This window comes from Pleurodeles waltl, chromosome 2_2 (genome assembly GCF_031143425.1).
Source record: "Pleurodeles waltl isolate 20211129_DDA chromosome 2_2, aPleWal1.hap1.20221129, whole genome shotgun sequence".
NCBI classification, from domain to species: domain Eukaryota; kingdom Metazoa; phylum Chordata; class Amphibia; order Caudata; family Salamandridae; genus Pleurodeles; species Pleurodeles waltl.
This window is the reverse complement of record NC_090439.1, coordinates 593,247,424-593,269,398: the sequence shown is the minus strand read 5'-3', so window position 1 is coordinate 593,269,398 and position 21,975 is coordinate 593,247,424. Positions and strand designations below refer to the sequence as shown.

General features: G+C 40.8%; 1 protein-coding gene across 2 annotated transcripts in view; it reads right to left on the bottom strand.

The window, feature by feature from the left end:
- Positions 1-427: 427 nt before the first annotated feature.
- UBE2V2 (ubiquitin conjugating enzyme E2 V2) overlaps positions 428-21,975 on the bottom strand; it is a 148,985-nt gene continuing 127,437 nt past the window's right edge. For both annotated transcript variants that reach the window (XM_069220137.1, XM_069220138.1), the window contains exon 4: positions 428-1,348. In XM_069220137.1, coding sequence (XP_069076238.1) covers positions 1,202-1,348 — 147 coding nt within the window. In that variant the 3' untranslated portion in view covers positions 428-1,201. The remainder of the gene's footprint in view (positions 1,349-21,975) is intronic.

Genomic DNA, 21,975 nt, shown 5'->3' with positions numbered 1-21,975 from the left:
AAAGACGTTAATTCTACAGACTATAAAACTGTATGGCAATGTATCACTGTGTAGTATGTTCAACTACAACCGATGCTGCGACAACCTTCAAAGCCGAGTAACTGAAATGAAAACTGTTATTACTAGAGATAACCAATATTATCTCTTAGGAAACCGGGATTCCGAAATGACTGGATCATACGGCGGCCAATGTAACAGCATTTGCTGGGCCTGGTAAGATACTTGCAGAATTTAAACGCTGATGCCACTGTGTTACACTATAGTAAGAATAATTAGACATTAACTTCCAATACTGTGCAAACTGTAGGTTATCACAAAAATAAGTTTACGAAACAAATCGTTAGATGTGGTTTGTGTACCACACAGAAATACCGAAGGAATTAGAGTATGGGAAACACATAATGACATAAATAGCACACCTGTGGAGGACGCTTTCCACATTTTATTTACATTTTAAGACTAGCTTTAATCTCAGAATCATATAGCCATACACCTATTTTCATTTTTCGCTTCACTAAAACTTAAATGCATGGTTTATTAGAACAAAGACTGTAAACAAATGTTTGCCATTGTCTGTTAAGAGTAACACACAGGAGCTGCTTAACCAACAAAAAAAATAATAAACACCTCCCCTTCCCCGGTTCATAAATACTAGTCATCAAAACAATCCTGACCTGACCAAATCTTGTTACATCACTAGAAGTCGCTACCCCCGCCTCGGCAAAAAATATTCAACAAAATGAGCAACAGTAGTCACTGTACCTGCTACATTAACCAATGAACATTTTAACTGCAGCTCATTTGCTAAGCAAGATGAATAAAGCATGCCGTGTGTGCTCTTCTTTTTAAATTTTGAGAGCGGCTTTATCCCAAGTAATCGGGTTTCCATGTCATGCGTTCATCTTGTAAAACCAGGAATCCACCTTCAAGCTACTCCAGACTCATGATAAAAAAACAAAGTTCCTTGGTTATAAAGAAAAACTGCTGCTGCACTGGTTCTCCAATTTGTGCCTGAAAACAAAATGGGCATATGCATTTCGGTATACCAGTAAGGGATATTTTTACAATGTGCAGGCCACACAATCACTGTCAACCAACATTCCTATAAATATGTGGGTGCTCTGCAATGTGAACTTTAATGGTGACATCAATAGGAGTAGAAGGTTGTTGTTTGAAGACAGAAGTTTGAAAATCAGCTAAATTAATTGCAGTAAGATTGTCCTTCCGGAGGTTGAGGAAGCTTCATGTTTTCTTTGGCCATCATTATACGCCGCAGCTCTTGAAGTACAACTTTAATGCTATACGAATTTTGCCACTTTGCTAAAACTGGTATGCTTCGGGAATCCACCTATTAAAATGGCAAACAGAAAAAAGTGAATATTTGGTGCACAACATGGTACAGAAGAAAATTAACATTGATGTTATACACTGAGGGTCTTGCAGACTGAACCATGCTCCCAGATCCCATCCCTCATGTCCAGCCATCACAAAGGGCCCCCTTCCGATAGGACCTAGCAGTAATAAATATATTAGGACACTGGTGCAATGCAAACCTGTCGAACACTATCACTGGATAAATCCAACAACAAGCTTGTTTGAGTGCAAAGAGACTATGTTAGGTGAAAGAAAGATAAATTCAGCACACTCGGACATTCAAAGGCTTAACTCATAGCAACGAGTTCTTGAAGAGAGTGATGGGTTTTAGCAGCATGGATTATAATCTCTAAAAAGTTGCCGACATGTTTATTCCTCATTTCTTAGATAATCTAATATTAAGAATATCAGTCCTTGCTGCCCCAGGCAGGTGAAACTCCTATGCGATTAGTTTCAAAACGAGGAAAAACATTTTCTCAAAATGTTTTAAAACATGAAACAAAATATAAAAAGGAAAAAGGGGCAAGAGGGCCAAGACAATGGCACAAGTGAATAGGTACTAATGTATAGGAATGGGTATAGATATTGATAGAGGTATTGGGGTATGTGCAGGAGTAGAGGTACTAGGCCTTAGGAAGAGCTATGGATAGAGGGGAAGGATAAGCGGTAGGAGTAAAAAGGTATAGGACTGGTTAAGGGTATTATGGTACAGGCAAGGTAGAGTTAATGGCAAATAGTCGAGTGTGGCTATAGTAGAGTGTAGGTAGTGGTAAGGAATAGGGCATTGGAATGGGCAGTGCTAGCATACAGACATAGGTAGGAACTAGTTGAGTACAGGTAGGTGTAGAGAAACAATAAGAATATAGAATGGAATTGTTATAAGCAGGACTCGGGGCTATAGCCATCGGTACTAGGGTAGAATTAAACAATGATATTGGTAGTGTACAAGGTTATAGGACTGGAAGAGACTATGCTTCTGCAGTGTTTTATGAACAAATGAGTTTGAAGCATTTGGCTCAAAATTCATTATCTGCTGCATAACCTGTAGATTTCAATTTTAAAATAAGTGCTTCTAGCTCAAATGGATCAGAAGTTACACAAAAAAAAAGAAACGAAGTGACGTATTGCCCTGGAGAGGAAGGCCCTTCACAAAGGTTGGCTAGTCACCTTTCAGCTGTTTATTGCTCTATTTGGGTGTTTAGCAGGTACCTATGAAGAGTAACATTTTCTTGAAGAACTCTTAACCTGCCCCTCAGGTTGAATGCCCCGTCTTCCTTTGACCAGGACATCGAAGAGATAGGCTTCATCCTATGGAGGGCAGTAGAAGTAAACAGCAGAGCCTGCAAAAATGGTCAACGGGCTGGGGTTCACCAAAAATGGTCGACGGGACTGGGGTTCAAGGCAGAGAGGAAAATAATACTTTCAAAATACAGCAGGGAATTAGAACGTGCTGCTTAACTCATGTGCCAAACTTCAGGAAATGTAAGCAGTTGTTGCTCGTGTAGATGGATATCATGGATCCACCATCTACTTTCTGCTCCAAGTTCCAAATTGCTTTCTATGATTTTGTTTTAACTGCTATTAAAAACCAAAATTATATATGCACTGTGTAAGGGCTGCACTCACCCCGTATCACACTTACTCTCCTGTGGACACTGGCTGGGCTTTGTTAAGTGTTAATGCACATATGCAGCAATCTTAGACTGCCATACATTTGCCAAGTTGGCTGTCACACATACCTGAAAGCTATAAGGCAAAGCCATAGCTTCTCGGCTAGGGTCCACCCTTTGATGACATGTAGGTAAAGTTAGCCCCAGGCATATTAGGATGAGGCCCTGCAAAGCCAAGGGCTTACATCAGTCAGGGACTGTAGCCATGCCCCCACCACACCCTTTTATAACTCCTTAAAGGTTCGTGTGTTGTTAATATTGCTTACTGGCCCCAACCTACCCTGTGAAAAATTGTGACTGGATGAGGTTAGAGCAGTAGTTCTTAACTATTTCAATTAAGTGCACCGTCATTTAATCATGACTGGAAGCCGAGCTGGGGACCACCGCTGAATCATTAGAATCTAGAGACCCCCACTAAGTCATTAATGGAAGTCAGGGACTATAGTTTAAGTAATTTTAATGATTTCAAACTCTGAACAAAAATATATAAACAAACATTCAGCAAACAAGAAACACAAATGGTGAAATATTTAATTTAATTCAAACCAAATATGAAAAATAAAACAACATTTTCATTAATTCAATGGGAAGATAGGGGTTTTTCTAAATTCAACTGAGGCCAGCATAATCCATATTATATTTTGTTTGGTACATTTGCGCTGCTATCGTAAATCACAGTTAACTTTAGCCTCCATTTTCATATTCCTTCACATTTACAGAACGCTTTAAAATGTTAAATTTTACATTTTTGCCTCTTTATTAATAACTTCTACAGCGAGCATATTATTAATTAGATAAGCACTAGCCCCCTACCCGCGGTTCTATAGTGGTCCCAGGACCAAAGCTTAAGAACTGTTGGGCCAGAGGATGCGACACGCCATCACAAGCCCCCACCCAATGAAGAGAGAAAGGAGTAGGAGTAGGAGTGCTCTTGCACATGTGAGAAGTGGGGTTTTCGGGATACCTCCCCACATTTGAGGAAGGCATTGTTGGAAATAGGAGGTCTCCTCTTTCCGGCGATGCCTGCCAAAAATTCCTGCTTGTGGAGCTGGAAGCAACTGGACACTAGATACTTTAGAGGTGTTTTTTTTGGAGTGTTGTGTTTGTGTTTGGTGGGATGGGGGAGGGGGTGTGTGCAGGTCACCCCCATCCGTACATAAGGTCGACCCCCCTGGGAGCATATATTTATGGCATACATGACCCCTAGTGGAAAACTTAATATGCACAATTTTAAGGGGGTTGGTCCTTCTGACACTGGCTTGACCCAAATGGGGGCCTAAATTAGTTCTGAATAGGTTTGTTTTCCCAGGGGGTGGCGATTGTGGCCCCTAATAGCAAATAAAACAGAGCACATACGTTTTGGGGGTTTAATCTCCTGACTCAGAGGCCAACTCCTTTAGGGCAATTTATATGTGCAGTTTGTTTTCCTCAAGGGTGCATTCAGGTGCCTCCAATAGGAGAAAATAAAATGACAGAGCTGAGCTGGCTCCTGCAGGAGTCTTGGGACCCAGGTGGTGGACGTTCCATCTTGGACACCCCCAGCATATAATCCCGGCCCCCTGATATACCTCTCCGTAAAGAAACAGTTGCCCAAACATTTTCATTTTGATTTGTATTTTTGGATCATTAGAGAAATCATTTAGCTTGGGTAGACACTGCTGATCCGGGCCAAATTTTTCTGAAGGACATTTTTAAAAATGCCGATATGTTGCAGTGATGTAATATTTCAGGAATCATGAGACTAATGCATAAACATACGTCAAGTAGTCTTATAGAGACAGAAAATAACTTCTCAGAAAAACCCTAGCGCCATTTCCCAAAATGTTGGCTAAAACAGAGGCAGAAGACACATATATAGAAATGAAACAAATAATGTTTTTTAAGCCCTTTATGTATACACCAAACAATGTTTATGATCTGAATATGAAAAAACATGTTTATCACTCCTGTTTTAGACATCTTTTCATAGTTCACTTTATTTGTTTTGGCAATCGCTCATGGTACATTTGCAGAATGTTGAGCATTTGAAAAGAACCATATCGTCAGGGACATCTTTTTGTAGCACAGGTTTTTCATGTATGTATAAGTTCTGTGGGTAGAGGCTTTAGAGATTTTGTAGGTTTTAGCACCCCATCAATATCTTCCCAACCAAATTCACATGGATCTTTCTCTACATATGAATGATCCAAAACAATTACAAATCTTCTGATCAAGTAGAACGCTTTTTTAATGTGCCCACGCACAGATTATAACGTTGGTCGAAGGTCAATTAGAAGGACTAATCTCTTGAATTCACTATACTGAAGTTCATCAAATATGTGGCAGTCGGAACTCATTTTTCACACACAAAGTATTTTTTTTCAATGCCTTTAGAGTCACATTCCTCTACTGTCTCAGCAAATTCTTTTAGAAACTTCGTAGGTTCAGCAGGCAACGCTCCAAGCTTTGTTCCAATTCTGCTCATAGTGTCACCACCTATAAGAATAAGTGCCTTAATAAGAAAACTAGGCATCTCTGGGTCAAGTTTCTTGTACAGAATATGAAGTGGGATTAAGTGTATTTTCTCGCCTGATCCATAACGTATCCTTAACTCTATCAATCCTTGACTTATGAAAACTGCAAAAAATCTAAGTAGCACAATAATAACATCTGTATCATTTGACAGTAGAATGAATCGACTGGCACCATTTCGAACAGCCTGCCCAACATGTGGCACAACACGTTGTTTAGCTTCCTTTAATTTGCTGTTAAGTTCTTTAACAAAATGGCCTATACATTTTGAATATATCTTTGCAGGCACCAACTCCTCAATGACAATTATTCCACTTGCAATAATTAGAAATTCAGTGTTCACTGAAGAATCAGCAATGTTTTGGCGAGTTAACATTTTCAAGTTCACCTTGTTCGATGTTGATGACCAGAATTTATCAAGTTGCACAGGTATAGGTGTCAAAGTTTTGATGCAGGAAAGGTCAATTGTTTCATTGTTGACATTCATCTGATTCTCACACATTGGTTCACACTGACTCTGATATCTGTAGAATAGTCTGAATGACCTCTCGGAAGTTTTGAATAGATTAAATTTTGACCATTTACAATTGTGACATAGTCCACAACAGCAGTTTTTAAGTAGGACACCTTTTCAAATAGAAATTCGTTTGGTGATTTTTTTTTTTTTTTTTTTAGCTCTTGTACGAGTTTGTGCTTCACTGGTTGCAGCATCTCCATCAGATAATGCATTTGTTGGAAGTAGATCAAGCAACACAATGTCCTTGATAAATTCACTCCTTTGTTTTGCTACATTGATCTGCGTGCTTGCAAAAGTTATTTTGTAAGCAATTTTGTAGTGGTTGGTTGGATGAAACTTAATTCAGCAATTAAGGCATGGTAGTTTAGCTTTAGTGATTATGTCAACCAGCCTTTTCTCTTTCAATACAAATCTCTCTTGTTAAAGTTCTGCATATAGTTTTGATCCACGTTCCAGGACATCTAGTAGATGTGTCTCTATATCGTTATCAACGGATTGTTTGGTCACGAAGTTGTGTAGTCGCACAGGCTCAGTCATTTCAAAGGGGTTTCTTGCTGCTGCATGAAATGAAAAAGCCTGTTAACATGTTTATTAAAACGTTCCCCTCTCTTTCCCACAAATTTGTGGTGAGAAACAGTTTCATAATTGTTCATTAATTTTGAATTTGGCATCTCTCTGAAACATTGCAAATAGTAAGAAATTCTTGGTAAACTACCTACCATTGAGCAACATATTCACTTTTATGTTTCTGACCAACAATTCCCTTGGCAGCTTTTCTGTGATCTCTGGCTCGTCTGTTCCAGTTTCATATCAGGAACCACAGCACTGAACCTTCCCACTCTGTCTTGCAAAAGATGTCTTTGAATGACTTTTCTGTAGAGGTATGGTTTTTCCACATCTAGCTTCTTCTTCTCTCTTTCCAAATACCAGGACCCATATCACAGGTAGTTCATGCAATCGAATTCACAAAACAGTAATCATTGACTCCACAGTCTTCACGTGCAGCTCCCAATCACCTTCCTGATCAGCATGTACCGAGGTTTTCACTAGAGCTATCACGTGTAAAACATTTCCCCAGTACATGCAAAGTTCAGATTTTTCTTCACGTTCTTTGATAAACTCTATGAATTTTGTTTTCAGATTCTCGTAATGAACACAGCCTTGTTTTGCACTACGTCTTTTGAATGAAGTGCACCCTGTGGCCTTGTTCACTTGTGAGGTAAGCTATGCAAAACCTAATTTGTCATGTGCAGCGGGGTTTTCTTTTTGCTGTGATGCAATTCGTACGACATGATTTGGAAAAGACAGTACATTTGCACAGCATAAGCCTGTCGGTTCATGGGAGTGTCTTCCACTTCTTCGCTTATATCTTCAAAGCCATCATCAATGTTACTGGTTTCTGTTCTGAACTTAAGAACTTTAGTTTGTAACAGTTTTACTTTGCTTATATTAAGCAACGATGTAAACAAAAAACGTTAAGACAACATTAGGCATTCTTGTTAACTCCCATGCGTTGTAGAGCTCTGGGGCATCATAGACTTTGTAATTAAGTCCAAAATCTAAATCTTTCATGATGTTTCTTTAAATGGCTCCTGCTGATTTTACTGAATCCTGTGATCTTATTTTGGCAGTAAGAACTACAGGAGTCAAATTAGCTGAGACCACCATAAGTGGCTCATTCTTTCTGTTAGACTGACAAAAAAGAATTCTGTCATACATTCTCACCAGAAAAATCTTAATTTCATTATTATGGATCAATAGTTTCATCAAAGTTGACCATTATTTCTATGATCTTACAAAGCGTGAATCCGTAACCAGCACTCAAGAGTGGCTTTAAAATTGAATTAGCTTTTACAGAGAGTTTAAACTTAACTGAAGGCTGGTGGTTACTTTGCTGCTGGGAGCTAATTGTACATTCATATTTCTAAATGTATGCACGCATGCAGTTTGGGTGGGCACACAAATCCGCTGCAAATACATTCACCTCACTGTTTACATCAGCTACTTGGCTGAAAATTTCAACTTGGAAGAAACTAGCTGCAGATAAAAGCATGTTTGCCCTTTGAGACTATCATACTCTGTACTTTCATCAATCCCTTTAGCCCTTGTTCTGGCTAAACCACAGATAACACTGAAGATCCTCTGCTTTCTGATCAGTTGTAGGAGGTGGACGAGGGGTAGCTCTTCTAAGTGGATGGGCACTGGGTTTGGTTGTCGTTGCTTTCTGAGAAGACTCATTCTTGTTGTGATTCACTCATTGCTGCTATCTATTGACATTTGTTCCAGGCTCTTTACCATTGTATATGACTTGTGGCACTTGTTACAATGATAAAATATTTGATCCCCTTCACCAATCAGTTTCAATCTTTTGTGAACTTCGTCTTGCCGTATTTCTGCAGCAGCTCCAACTCTCTTCTGTCCAGCCGCAGTTGATGTTAAATTTTCTTTAGGGTAAAGATCCTGCGCTACCACTTGCTTCGCTCATATTTACAAATTTGATTCAAAGGAAAACCTGAAACAAAAACAATATTAAAATAATGACCAACATGATGGCTAAAACACATCATTATAGAGCCGCCATTTTGGAAAATGGCAGAAGGGTTGCTCTGAGGAGTTTTCTGTCTCTGCAAGACAACTTGACCCCCAAAACCTATGTTTTGACACAAAAACAAAGTATATAGGTCTCATGGTTCCTGATGTATTACATCATCACTGCAACGCATCAGCCATTTAAAAAAAAATTATCTAGGAAAAAAATGGCCCAGATTAGCAATGTCTACCCAAGCTAAATTACTTCTCTAATGATACAAAAACACAAACCAAAAATTAAAATCTGCGGACATTTTTTTATGGAGCTATATGAAGGGGCCAGGACTAAAAGGCTAGGGTACCCACTCTCTTATTGCCTTGTATGTTTTACAGTTTCAGGGAAACCTGGACTGTAATGGCAGCTGCAACATTATTTTTAATGTTCCGATTAGCTAGCTGGATCACTCACCCCCTCGTGATTGTGAATCCTGCAGGAACCCCCGCTTGATGGAATACCACAAAATATTGCAGAAATGAGCTGAGGTGGAGGAACTTTTTTCTGGGGCAATTTTGTGCAGTTACCAGCAAAACAAAAAATGCTCTTCCTACAGCAACTTTCACTTACGGCTGCCACAGTGGTATAGAATATAGTTATAAGGTTTTCAGCCTGACCTCTTCATCTATTGGTCTGATGTGGTGTTATTCACATTTTATCCTATCCATCAGCTAACTTCACAGTTAGTGATGGCGTTCTGCCTTTTCATATGGAGCATGTCTGCACATAAAGTAGAGTTCTTTAGTTCCAGAGGGTAATATGTCAATGTGTGTCTTCATAAGACCAAAGTCAGATTTTTGCTTTCAGGTAATTTATTTTTATATTGGCAACCGGAAGGCAGCTTCCCCAACAATACATTTTTCCGAAAGCCATGTCAAAACACAGTAAGTGCTGAGAATGCCAAAAATCTGGATGCAACTGGCAGACTTATTGGCTGTGGTTGGGTAGCTATCTGATTTGGTAATGGGGGACACTTATTGTGGTGACCAGTCCTACTTTCTGTGAGACTCTGATATGGCTTTGTTTCAGTTGCCACCCATCTAAAATTGTCTCTGCAGTTTGTGAGCACCATAAGAAATTAACAGAGTGGTTTGAAGTGGATGAAGTATGCTGCAGTTTTGTGTATCTGACAAGTTTAAGTATTTTTTTTTGTCTCTTTTAGTATCCTTGTAGAAGTTCTTTGGGGAACGGTGAGTGTTAGAAAACTTATGGACTCCTGAAAATTCCATAACTTTCCAGTACAGGAATGCGCAGAATCTGTGTTTATAACCACAGTTTGAGGTTTGTAAGGACGTCTGGGTAGAACAACCTTGTAACAGCCACGGAAGTCATGCCACCCTGGAGTCTTCCAGGTGTCTAGTTTTCAGAAATGTGCAGGTTTGGTAGGTTTCCATGGGTGTCAACTGAGCTAATGTGAAAAATCCACAGCTATTCAAACTGCAAAAAACAAAACAAAAAAAAGATTAGCTCTGAGTGGAAAAAAAATGATGTATTTTGGGCCCTTTATTTTTGCGCGTGCTAGGCCCTCCTACACAAGTAGGCACCATTTTCACTGGCAGATGTCTGGGAATACTGGGTAGTTCGAAAAATGTAGATCCCACAGAATCCAGAAATGTCCAGCACAGAAATGTGGGGGAAAAGGTTTGTTTTTAGCTTAAGCTTTGCAAGGGTCGTTGGGTAAGAAAGCCTAGTGAGAACCAAACATGTCACACCATACTGGTGGTGCAATGGTCTTAAATGTGCATGTTTGGTAGGTTTCTTTAGGTGCCTGCTGAGCTAGGGCCCAAACTCCACAGCTACCCACATTGTTAAAAAAAATATATATATTATATATATATATATATATATATATATATATATATATATATATTTATTCACATGCTGTGCATATACTTCCGCCATCTAGTGTTGGGCTCGGAGTGTTACAAGTTGTTTTTCTTCGAAGAAGTGTTTGAGTCACGGGATTGCACAGGGACTCCATGTTAGATTGTTTTCCCGCAAAGGGTAAGGTAGGAGTGATAGAGTATAAAGAAAATAGATGTCCATGCTAATGGAATGTTAAATATATATACATATATCTACATATGTACAAATATTGTTAACTTAAACGACTACAGGCTGCCGGGGAGGTGGTAGGGTGCATGTGAATCTGCAGCGGAACATGCCACGAACAGATGTACACTGGGTAAGTGACATTTTCCGTTTGATGGCATGTGTAGCTGCAGTTACACATGCTGTGCATAGACTACAAAGCAGTTCTCCTATAAAAGCGGTGGTTAGCCTGTAGGAGTTGAAGTTGTTTGGAATAATGTTCTGAGTACAGCTTGGCCTACTGTGGCTTGCTGTGTTGCTAAAACATCTACACAATAGTGTTTAGTAAATGTATGTAGTGTTGACCAAGTAGCTGCTTTACCTATTTCAGCCATTGGTATGTTTCCTAAAAAAGCCCCTGTAGCACCTTTTTTCCTAGTGGAATGTGCTTTAGGAGTAGAATTGTCTTTTGGCTTTAATGTAGCATGTTTGGATACATCTTACTATCCATCTTGCTAATCCTTGTTTTGAAATGGGGTTACCAGTTTGAAGTTTTGAAAGGCAACAAACAGTTGTTTAGTTTTCCTGAATGGTCTCATTCTATCTAGTTAGTACACTAGTGCCCTTTTAATGTCCAATGTATGTAGAGCTCTTTCTGCCTCAGAATCTGGCTGTGGGAAGAAGACTGGTAGTTCCACTGTTTGATTGATATGAAAAGGTGATACCACTTTTGGAAGAAATTTAGGGTTAGTTCGTAGTACAACTTTAAGTTTGTGTACTTGTATGAACAGTTCTTCAATAGTTAAAGTTTGAATTTCACTGACACTTCGCAATGATATAATTGCGACTAGGAAGGCAACCTTCCATGTTAAGAATTGCATTTGACATGAGTGCATAGGTTCAAATGGTGGGCCCATAAGTCCTGTAAGCACTATGTTTAAATTCCAAGAAGAAACTGGAGGTGTTCTGGGTGGAATGATGCGTTTTAAGCCTTCCATGAAGGCTTGAATAACAGGAATTCTAAATAAAGAGCTGTGCGGTACTTTTTGCAAATATGCTGAAATTGCAGTAAGATGTATTTTTATGGAAGAAAATGCTAAATTTGATTTTTGTAAATGAAGTAAATAACATACAATATCTTGTATTGATGCTGTAAGAGGGGCAATGTGTTTAGATTGACAGTAATATACAAATCTTTTCCATTTGTTAGCACAGCACTGTCTAGCAGTGGGTTTTCTTGCTTGTTTAATAACCTCCATACATTCTGATGGTAGTTGTAAATACCCTAACTATATCCTCAGGAGCCAAATCACTAGATTGAGTGTTTTGGGATTTGGGTGCCTGATTTGCCCTTTGTTTTGGGTCAACAGGTCTGGTCAGGAGTTTGGAGTGTGGTACTAGTGACAGGTCTAACAATGTTGTGTACCACAGTTGGCGAGCCCACGTTGGTGCTATGAGTATCATATTGAGTGTGTTTTGACGCCATTTGTTGATTACAAATGGAATGAGTGGGAGAGGGGGAAAAGCGTAAGCAAATATCCCTGACCAATTGATCCATAGAGCATTGCCCATGGAGAGGGGATGTGGGTGTCTGGATGCGAAGCTTTGGCATTTTGCGTTTTTGCTAGTGGCGAACAGATCTACTTTTGGTGTTCCCCATTGTTGAAAGTATTTTTGAAGTACTTGAGGGTGAATCTCCCACTTGTGTGTTTGTTGATGATTTTTGCTGAGAACATCTGCAAGTTGGTTGTGTACCCCTGGAATGTATTGTGCTACCAGGTGCCCTTGGTGTGTATTGGCCATTTCCAAATCTTTTGAGCTAGGAGGGAGAGTTAGGTCAAATTTTTTCCTCCTTGCTTGTTTAGGTAATACATGGTGGTCATGTTGTCAGTTTTGGTCAGGACATTCTTCCGAGTGAGAAGAGGCTGAAAAGCTTTGAGTGCTGGGAAGACAGCTAACAACTCCAAGTGATTTATGTGTAGCTGTCTGTGTTGGCGATCCCATTGTCCTTGGATGTTGTGATTGTTGAGGGTGAGCTCCCCAGCCAATCACTGATGCATCTGTTGTAATTATGGTCTGAGGCACAGGGTCTTGAAGAGGCCGCCTTTGCTTAGATTTGTGGAATTCCACCACTGAAGGGACATGTATGTTTGGCGGTCTATCAACACTAGATCTTGAAGTTGACAGTGTGCCTGTGACCATTGTTGTGCAAGGCACTGTTGTAAGGGCCGCATGTTTAGTTTTGCATGTGGGACAATTGCAATACATGATGCCATAATCCCTAATATTTTCATGACAAATCTGACAGTGTACTGTTGACCTGTGTGTATCTGTGTGATTATATTTTGGAATGCTTGCATTCTTGCGTATTTGGACTTGCTAGCGCTTTTTGAGTATTTAGAATTGCACCTAAATATTGTTGTATTTGCGCATGTTGTAGTTGCGACTTTTGGTAATTTGAGAACCCTAGCGTGTGCAGGGTTTGTATTACGTAATGCGCATGGTTTTGACATTGCGTATGACTGACTGATTTTATCAGCCAATCGTCTAGATATGGAAAGACATGTATATGTTGTCTTCTTAGAAAGAATGAGACTACTGCTAGGCACTTTGTGAATACCCTTGGAGCTGTTGTTATTCCGAAGGGTAACACTTTGAACTGATAGTGCTTTCCTTGAATGACAAACCTGAGATGTTTTTTGTGCGCCGAGTGGATAGGTATATGAAAATACGCATCCTTGAGATCTAATGTTGCCATGAAATCGTGTTTTTGGATTAGTGTGATAACATCGTGGAGAGTTACCATGTGAAAGTGTTCTGACAGGATGTAAAGACTGAGGGTCCTGAGATCTAATATTGGCCTTAGGGTGGCATCCTTTTTGGGGATCAGAAAGTACAGTGAGTAAACTCCCATCCCTACTTGATCTTGTGGCACTGGCTCTATGGCTTGTTTGAGTAATAGAGATTTGACTTCTTCCTGTAACAGACTGATGTGGTCTGTGGATAGTTTGTGTGGTTTTGGTGGAATATTTGGTGGAGTTTGTATCAATTCTAGGCAATAACCATTGCAGATAATTGATAATACCCAACTGTCTGTGGTAATGTTTTGCCAATTGGTGTTGAATCTTTGTAGTCTTCCTCCCACAGGAGAGGTGTGGATTGGGAGGGAATGAAACAAGTCACTGTTTAGTGTTTTGTGAAGCTTGTTTAGGTGTTTGATATTTTCCTCTACCTCTGGGGTACTGCCCTCTATATGTGCTCTGAAAACCACCTCGTTGGTATTGAGGTTGGTAGGCTGGTTTTGGCTGCCATGTGGATGCCTCTAAATCCACCTCTAAACTGAGGTTTCCGAAAGGATCCCCTGTATTGTGTGGTGTGTAGTGCACCCAACGCTTTTGCGGTGTCTGAATCCTTACACAATTTTTCAATTGCAGTGTCCACTTCTGGGCCGAACAGCTGTTTTTTGTTGAACGGCATATTCAACACCGCTTGTTGGATTTCGGGTTTGAACCCTGAGGACCTGAGCCATGCATGCCTCCCGATTGTTACAGCAGTGTTGACGCTCCAGGCAGCTGTGTCTGCTGAGTCTAGGGCAGACCTAAACTAGTTATTGGTGATGGCTTGCCCTTCCTCCACTATCTGCTGTGCCCTCTTTTGGTGTTCCCTGGGGAGATGCTGAGTTATATCTTTCATCTCATCCCAATGGGCCCTGTCGTATTTAGCCAACAATGCCTGTGAGTTGGCTATTCTCCATTGGTTGGCTGCCTGGGATGCCACTCTCTTCCCTGCAGCATCAAATTTTGTACTCTCTGTCTGTTGGGGGTGCATCACCTGACGACTGCGAGTTTGCCCTCTTCCTGGCAGCGCTTACCACTACTGAGTCTGCAGAGAGTTGCTGAGTTATATAGACAGGATCAGAGGGAGGTGGCTTGTATTTTTTCTCTACCATGGGAGTTATTATTCTTGCTCTGACAGGCTTGCTAAATATTTGATCAGCATGTTTTAGCATGCCGAGGAGCATAGGGCGCGACTGGTATGTTGTGTGCGTGGAGGAGAGTGTATTAAACAAAAAATCGTCCTCCAACGGTTCAGTGTGCACGGTGAAACTATGGTATGCTGCAGCCCTAGCTAGTACTTGATTGTACCCTGTACTATCCTCAGGTGGTGAAGGCTTAGAGATATAGCAGACAGGGTCATTATCGGGAATGGGATCTGGATCCCATGGGTCTACATTATCTTGTTGCGTGTCAAACGAATGTGATGGGGACGGCATTGGTGTAGGACTGGTAGGAGGAGAGATATGCAGGTGTGGAGAGAGAGGAGAAAATTGAGGGGGCGGTCTCTCCTTTGCCACTTTAGCTGGAGGCTGAGTAGTGTCCAATTCCTCCTGAAAGCTAATTTCCTCTTAGGTTTTAAAGGAGGTGCTGTTAATATTCTGCCAGTTTCTTTGTGGATATGAATCCTAGCTTGCCTTTCGTCCATCACCAAGTATTGGCTGTACTTGGGTGTCCTCATCAGAAGTCTTATGGCTTTCTTTGAGTGTCTTAGAAAGTCCATGCTCCTCAGTATAACCTGCTATTTTCGGCTCCAAAGCTGGCTTTTTCAGTATAGAAAAGGATGGTGTTGTGGATGGTCTTGGCTCTGAAAGTGATTTTTTTTAATTTCGACTCCCAAGAGCGGTGTTTGCTCGAGTCGGAGACGGAGCCTTTCGTTGACTCCGATGGTTTCGGAGGAGTGGTCTTTTCGGTGCCTAACTGGCGGTTTGGTCACCGGGTGTCTTCTTTCGGGTCGAGCCATGGCCTTCAGGCAGTGGCGTACCCAAGGCCTTATATTTCGGTCTTTGGGATGGTACAGGGGCAGGCGTACTCACGTGCTGTCCTGCCATGACCGGTCTGTCTTGCTCGGATTCCTGGTCAGAGTTGAAACCTCAAACGGAGACTGCTCTGTGCATGATCTCTTCCTCTTCGACGTCAAGATGTTCGGAGCTTTTGGACGCCTTCGAGCCTTCGTGCTCTTCTGTCCTTAAGTGTCTTTTTTGATCGGAAGGATCAGCAGGCCTCGCAATTATCTTCCCGATGATCTGGGGAAAGGCAAAGATTACAGACAAGGTGTTGGTCTGTATAAGGGAATTTAGCGTGGCACAGAGGACAGAATCTGAATGGAGTCCGATCCATGAGGCTTCCACGTGGTCGGCCCGATCAGGCGCGTGCGCCCCGAAGGGTGAGTAGAGTTGTCTGTTCCGACGGTACCGAAGTGTCGATAGAAGATGTAACGCGATCGATATAATGCCGCCGAAAAAATTTAGCATTTTCAAAGTTTTCCGTATCGAACTATAGGAGCGAAAGGAAACACGTCCGAACCAGACGGCGGAAAGAAAACAATCTAACATGGAGTCGATGCCCATGCGCAATGGAGCCGAAGAGGAGTCACTCGATCCCGTAACTCGAAAACACTTCTCCGAAGAAAAACAACTTGTAACCCTCCGAGTCCAACACTAGATGGCAGAAGTATATGCACAGCATGTGTATCTGCAGCTACACATGCCATTGAATATATATATATATATATATATATATATATATATATATATATATATATATGTATATATATGAATTTTGTGAAATCTGTCTCCAAGTTGCATTTGGAGTACTTTATGACACAGGGACTATGCTTAGCAACACAGGTTGGGTACTACTTATATCTGGAGACGTGTGGGAACACAGAATAATAGAACATTAGTTATTACCAACTGGAGTTCTCTACATTTCCAGCCCTTAAACATAAGCCAGTGTGCAAGAAAGTAGTCATTTTGCAAAATGCCTTATGAATCCTTCGATGATACCCACAAAGTCAAAGGTGTAAAAATAACCACTGCTCCTAAACTTAGTGTCCTGTGTACATTTGAGAAATAAAAGGATTTCCTTCATAACCCATTTTTCACTTTACCATACAAACTGCTCTACTGAACTGAATTCACACAGGTTTCCCCCATAAACTGCAAGTAGGTTGCAACGAGAAAAAAAATAAAAAATAAAACAAACAATTAGGGAAAACGGGCTACCTCTTAGAAAAATGTCAACACTTTTTGATATAGCTCTGCATGTTCTTGAGAGCTGGGAAGACGATGATCTAAGCACTGCAAACCTTTAGTTGATGCCATTTTTAGAACAAATATACTTTCTTGCGCATTCCTTTTTTTTTCCAGTCTTTGAAACAAAAACCCAACATTAAGAGCACCTTTAGTATTCCAAGGATGTTTGGAAAAAAAATGCACACATATGGCGTGGAAACCTTATGTGGGAAAAAGAGTGGAAAAGCCTCTGCTGTTAAGGGGTTAAGGTAGCACCACTTTGATGACTGGCCCTGGTGCTTTACTGAACAGCTTTCTTTTGTTAACTTATAAGCGTGCCCAAAGTGATTTTGTTAATCATAAATCAAAGTGCAATAAGGCAGGAAGCTTTGCATGCATACAAATGATTTTCCAGCGTGCTCTGGATGATAAACTAAGTGCATAGAGCAACAACTAATTTAAAAGCCCTAATTACATCCTACTTTTACTTTTGCTTTGAGGACAGTATTTTAAGCAATGTAACTCACATCACAAAATAAAGAGGAGCGCAGTTTTTTCACAGAATTTCGCACTTCACAACTGTCCCCACTGCTAAGTAACTTAAATAACAGTCTTTCATTGCCATAGACTTCCTTCGATAGATACTTCTTATTACCAATGCTGCTGTAGCAGGTATTTCCAAAAGAGGTGACCATCTCACTTCTCTGTTGTTGTAGACACAGTATCCAAGCCTCGGCATTTGTGCAGCAACCTAACATTTTCTGGGCATGGCAGTCCTGCTTTGCTTCCATAAACCTAATTAGACTAACAAATGATCATTTGCAGTGAAAAGTACAAAAATGGAAACTGTGTCCGTTATAATTGATATGGAGTTCAGTGAACACCTTACTTCAGAAACACAACACACTTTAGCTCCTTCAAAGTGCAAGTCTTTCTTATGGAATTTGTCCACGGAGGTTAGCCGAGAGTTGTTTCCAAGGACAATCTTAATTAAGGATGAACCATTCATGCTCAAGTTGGAGGGGGGGGGGGGGGGGGGGGGAGAAGAGGGCAGGGTCTAACAGGGATTTTCACAGCATCTTTGTGGTGCTTCCCCCTTTGATAACCTTTACAGGGGCCAAAGTGGAATTTCGTCTGTGTCAGTTTATGCACATCAATGACATCATCCCAACAGACAGTCTGCATCGAGGAGCAGAGAAGGGCAGCTCTGCACGTCTGGTGAGATTTCTCTCCCTAGTGGCCACCATTGTTTTGACAAACAAATAGCTGGAAAGAGGAGATTCTACCATTTCCAGTGATGTCTCTCTCTAGAGGATTCCTGCTTATGGTTCGCACACATGCCGTGATTCATGAGCACGGATCACCACCAGATACCAGGAATGGTTGCTTTGTTCAGAGGGTTGGGGGTGAACCTCATCAACCACTTCCCAAGAGTATAAATCTCCTGACACTTGGCAGACAAATATTCCACTAGAGGTTGAATTTTGAACAACCTGCCATGGTATGGCTATCTGGGGCAGAGCTGTAAAATCATCACTGAAATTCAGCATACACTGCAGGACTAAAAATCTATTTCTGGATATTATCTTTGTGAATCTGGGTGTTGCACATACTGTATTAGTAGACCAGGAACATTATGAAGTTGGTTTGTGCACTATTACCATGAGGAGTGAAAGGGCCCAAGTGAAGTACACATATGTGCCCTTGAATGAGGTGCCAGAATGCCTCCATGCTCCCCCACAAACTGTTACACAAATTTGTTTGGTGAGCAAATTTCTAAAGGAAGACATCATCCAGAAAAAGATGGACTTAGTCAATGGGAAAGAAAATTGCAGTACTGACTTTACATTGAGCATCTCCATTAATTGGGTTGGGGGGGTTGGGCTTGACTACGGCTGGAAACTATTAAGGGGTGCAAAGTTGGAACTCTCCATGTGCTTTGCATGGTACCTGTCTGGACTCAGGACTGGAGTAAACGACCACAATCTCTCATCTGCACAGACTGTGCTTGCTAAGGTACACCATGACTGCTTTGGAATCCCTAGGAGATAAGTCATCAGTGGATGGAACTCACGGTACACCATGACTGCCATGTGCTTTGGAATCACTAGAAGACAAGTCATCAGTGGATGGAACCCCAACTGAAAAATCACTTCCGAATTTGCATCCATGATCCTCTCTCTCAGATGCAGTATCAGAAACTGCCTCACACATCTCCTTGATTATTTGAGTTGGGGCAGTAGTCATCCAACAAGATGTCACCTCTGTTGGCTACCTAAAACTTTCTTCCTCAAACACTATGTTGTAGACAGAATGCAGAGTTACTTGTAGAAATGTTAATGCCTTGTAAATGCAGAGCATGTCATATGAGCTGAAAACGAGAATGTAATGAAAGGCTGTAAGACGTAATGGAGAAGAAAAACAACTATCTAAATAAAAAGGAAAATAACATGTATTTTATGACTGATGTGAATAACTACCCCAAATAAGCTAAGATGAATTAAAAAGAAAAAATATCACTTCAACTTGTAACACATGCAGTAAGACAAATTAAAATACAACGTTTTATTATCTGGAAAAGGACATATTGCCATATACGTACATGACATTGAAATGAACAACTGTGTGAAGTTATTCTCCTTGTTAACAGGCAGAATGTGGTCACCGACAGTGATAGAAGCCAAGGCTAAAGTGGGCTGATCTCCTGCCCCATGATGTGGTGAGCAGAAGCAAAGTGTGAGTGACACAATAACAGGCCAATGACTGAAGTGAGCTGATCCAATGCCCCATCTTATGCTATAGAGGACGGAAGCAAAATGTGAATAACAATAAACCAATGGCTGAAGTTGGCCGACCTCTTTCTTGTGCCATACTCGATGCTGTGGTGGGTTTGAAGCAAATTGTAAATGTCAAGAAACCACCAATGGCTGACTTTTTACCCCCATTGACAAAATGTAATTATGCCCACGAGGGTCAGCCATTGTCTAACTGGAGACTGTCCGTTTACAGTGTTGCCCCTTCTGTCAGGACTGCTGCCTGGGGTGTCAGAAAGTCTCTGGGCAGGAACAACCACAAACAAAATGGTCACTGTATTTTCTATTTCCTGGGGGATGATCGTGCCTTCCTAGGGGTCTGATTGGCCCCACATAACCCCCGTTAGTACATGCCAAGCTATAGAGCTCATTATGGCATCAAGATGGACATGTTGGCAAAAGGACCACTGGTTATGTATACAGCTTGAAAGGAATTGGTAAGGACACCTGTATAAATCTTTCAGACTGCCTGTCTGTGTTGGAAATTAGTGAGAAGACGGTATGGAAGCTTGCAAAATCTCTCCTTCATAAAGGACATACCCGTTATACTGATGACTTACACAAGTCCCATTGTTCAGTAGGCTGTACAATGGTGGCATTGTGGTGTGTGCTACCATTTGAATAACCACAAAGGAATCCTGGAGGAGCTTTTTTGTGAGAAGCCTCAAAAAGCTAGTGCAGAGCATCCCAAGTGCTAGTTATCAAATTCCCAGAAGGGCAGCAATTACATGTGCTCAGTACAATTCACGAAGAGAGCACTTTCCAGGTCATGGTTTGGGGTTAGGTGAACTGTATACTTGATTACAGCAAGTACATTAGTGCAGTGGATAACAATGACCAGGTACTTCAACCATATAATACACATTCCACTAACCTCGCAGATGGTGTACAATGTTGCCTACCCAGTTTATCTACTTGGAAGTATGCAATGTGCATTTTGTCTATAGGAGTCTGCAATGGGAAGACTGACGTTCTTCCTTGAGTTTTGGAAGGCAATTGATAGCCTTACTGTTGTAGAAGCAGTTGCCTCCAGTTCATCTGCTGTTGGTGATATTACAAGGCTGCAGGACAGGATGTTAGCCAAATGCATTCCTGCAACAGACAAAACAAGTACTCCATATTGCATTTGGAAAGGAAAGGGGCAGGAGTCCCAATAATTGTCCACAGTGACCATCTCAGCTAGGATGTTTTTTCCAACTTCCTTAATTGTGTACCACACAAAAGTGAAGTTCTTGAGAAACTTTACTTAAATAGACCAGTCAGATTAACAGTTAGTATGCACCTTTGAAAGGCTGTGCATGAATGAATACCTTCCACGGGCAATTCAATAGTTCTCACACAAACTAGTACCATAATCATATACTTTTCTTTCTTCCTATATTACAACTACTTCTTTACTGTTTCCAGTAAATAGGTACAGACTGGTCATATTTGTGGGCCTTCTTGCCACCTTTCTTTTCTGTTAAAACGTTGTGGATGTTCCGCCTGCCGTATTATTAGTGAATTATAGTCCATAAACAACGTAACTGCAACTGGACATCTGCCATGTTTTGAACGTGAACCATATTCGCCAAACCCTAAAGCCTCTATAGAAAAGCTTTTTAGGGCATCTGACACAACATGAGTATACCACCTTTCAAATCTAGATACGCCCACACGATCTCAAATTCAGCTCAACAAGACCTATTCAAGACATCCGCGACTAGCATGCAGTAAGAAAAAGTAGTGGAAGTCACGCAAGTAACTTCACCCTCGCCACCTATGTGTTTACTTTTTAGATATGTCTGGTTTGGTAGATTTCCCTGGTTACAGTCGAGGCCGGGTCTAAATACCACTACTACCACAGTTGACCAAAATGGGTCCGTTTTCATGTCTCTAAACTTGATGTCTCCACGCAAAAGACGCATCAACACATTAATTGAGAGAAGTTTGGGAATAAAGAATAGTAGAGCATTTGTTTATTATTAGAAATTAAATTTCTCGCAATTTTTGGTTTCTACATGTAATCTAACATGCAAGAACCACGCTGCAGCTTGGGTATCCCCATAATCAGAATTGTACAATTACAGTCACTATTCGTCAACTCTGCATTTGCAGTCCATTTAAAAAACATGCCTAAGCTTTGTTCATATGCATTTTTCACTAGTTATACTTTACCATGCAAATTGTTTCATAGTTAGTACACAAGTAAATATCATAATAAGCACAGCTCAGTTATTGGATAACTATATTGCATGTTTTTGGAGACACACTATGTTGCTTCAACCTTAAGGGTCTGACAGGTGTAATGATATACGTTTGTAAATCTGCCACTAGGGCATCTTTTTTAAAATTTCAACAATTCGTTTTTTTTTTTTTTGGTTTTTTTTTAAAGAAAACCATGAGCGATTGAAACTATGCCAAAT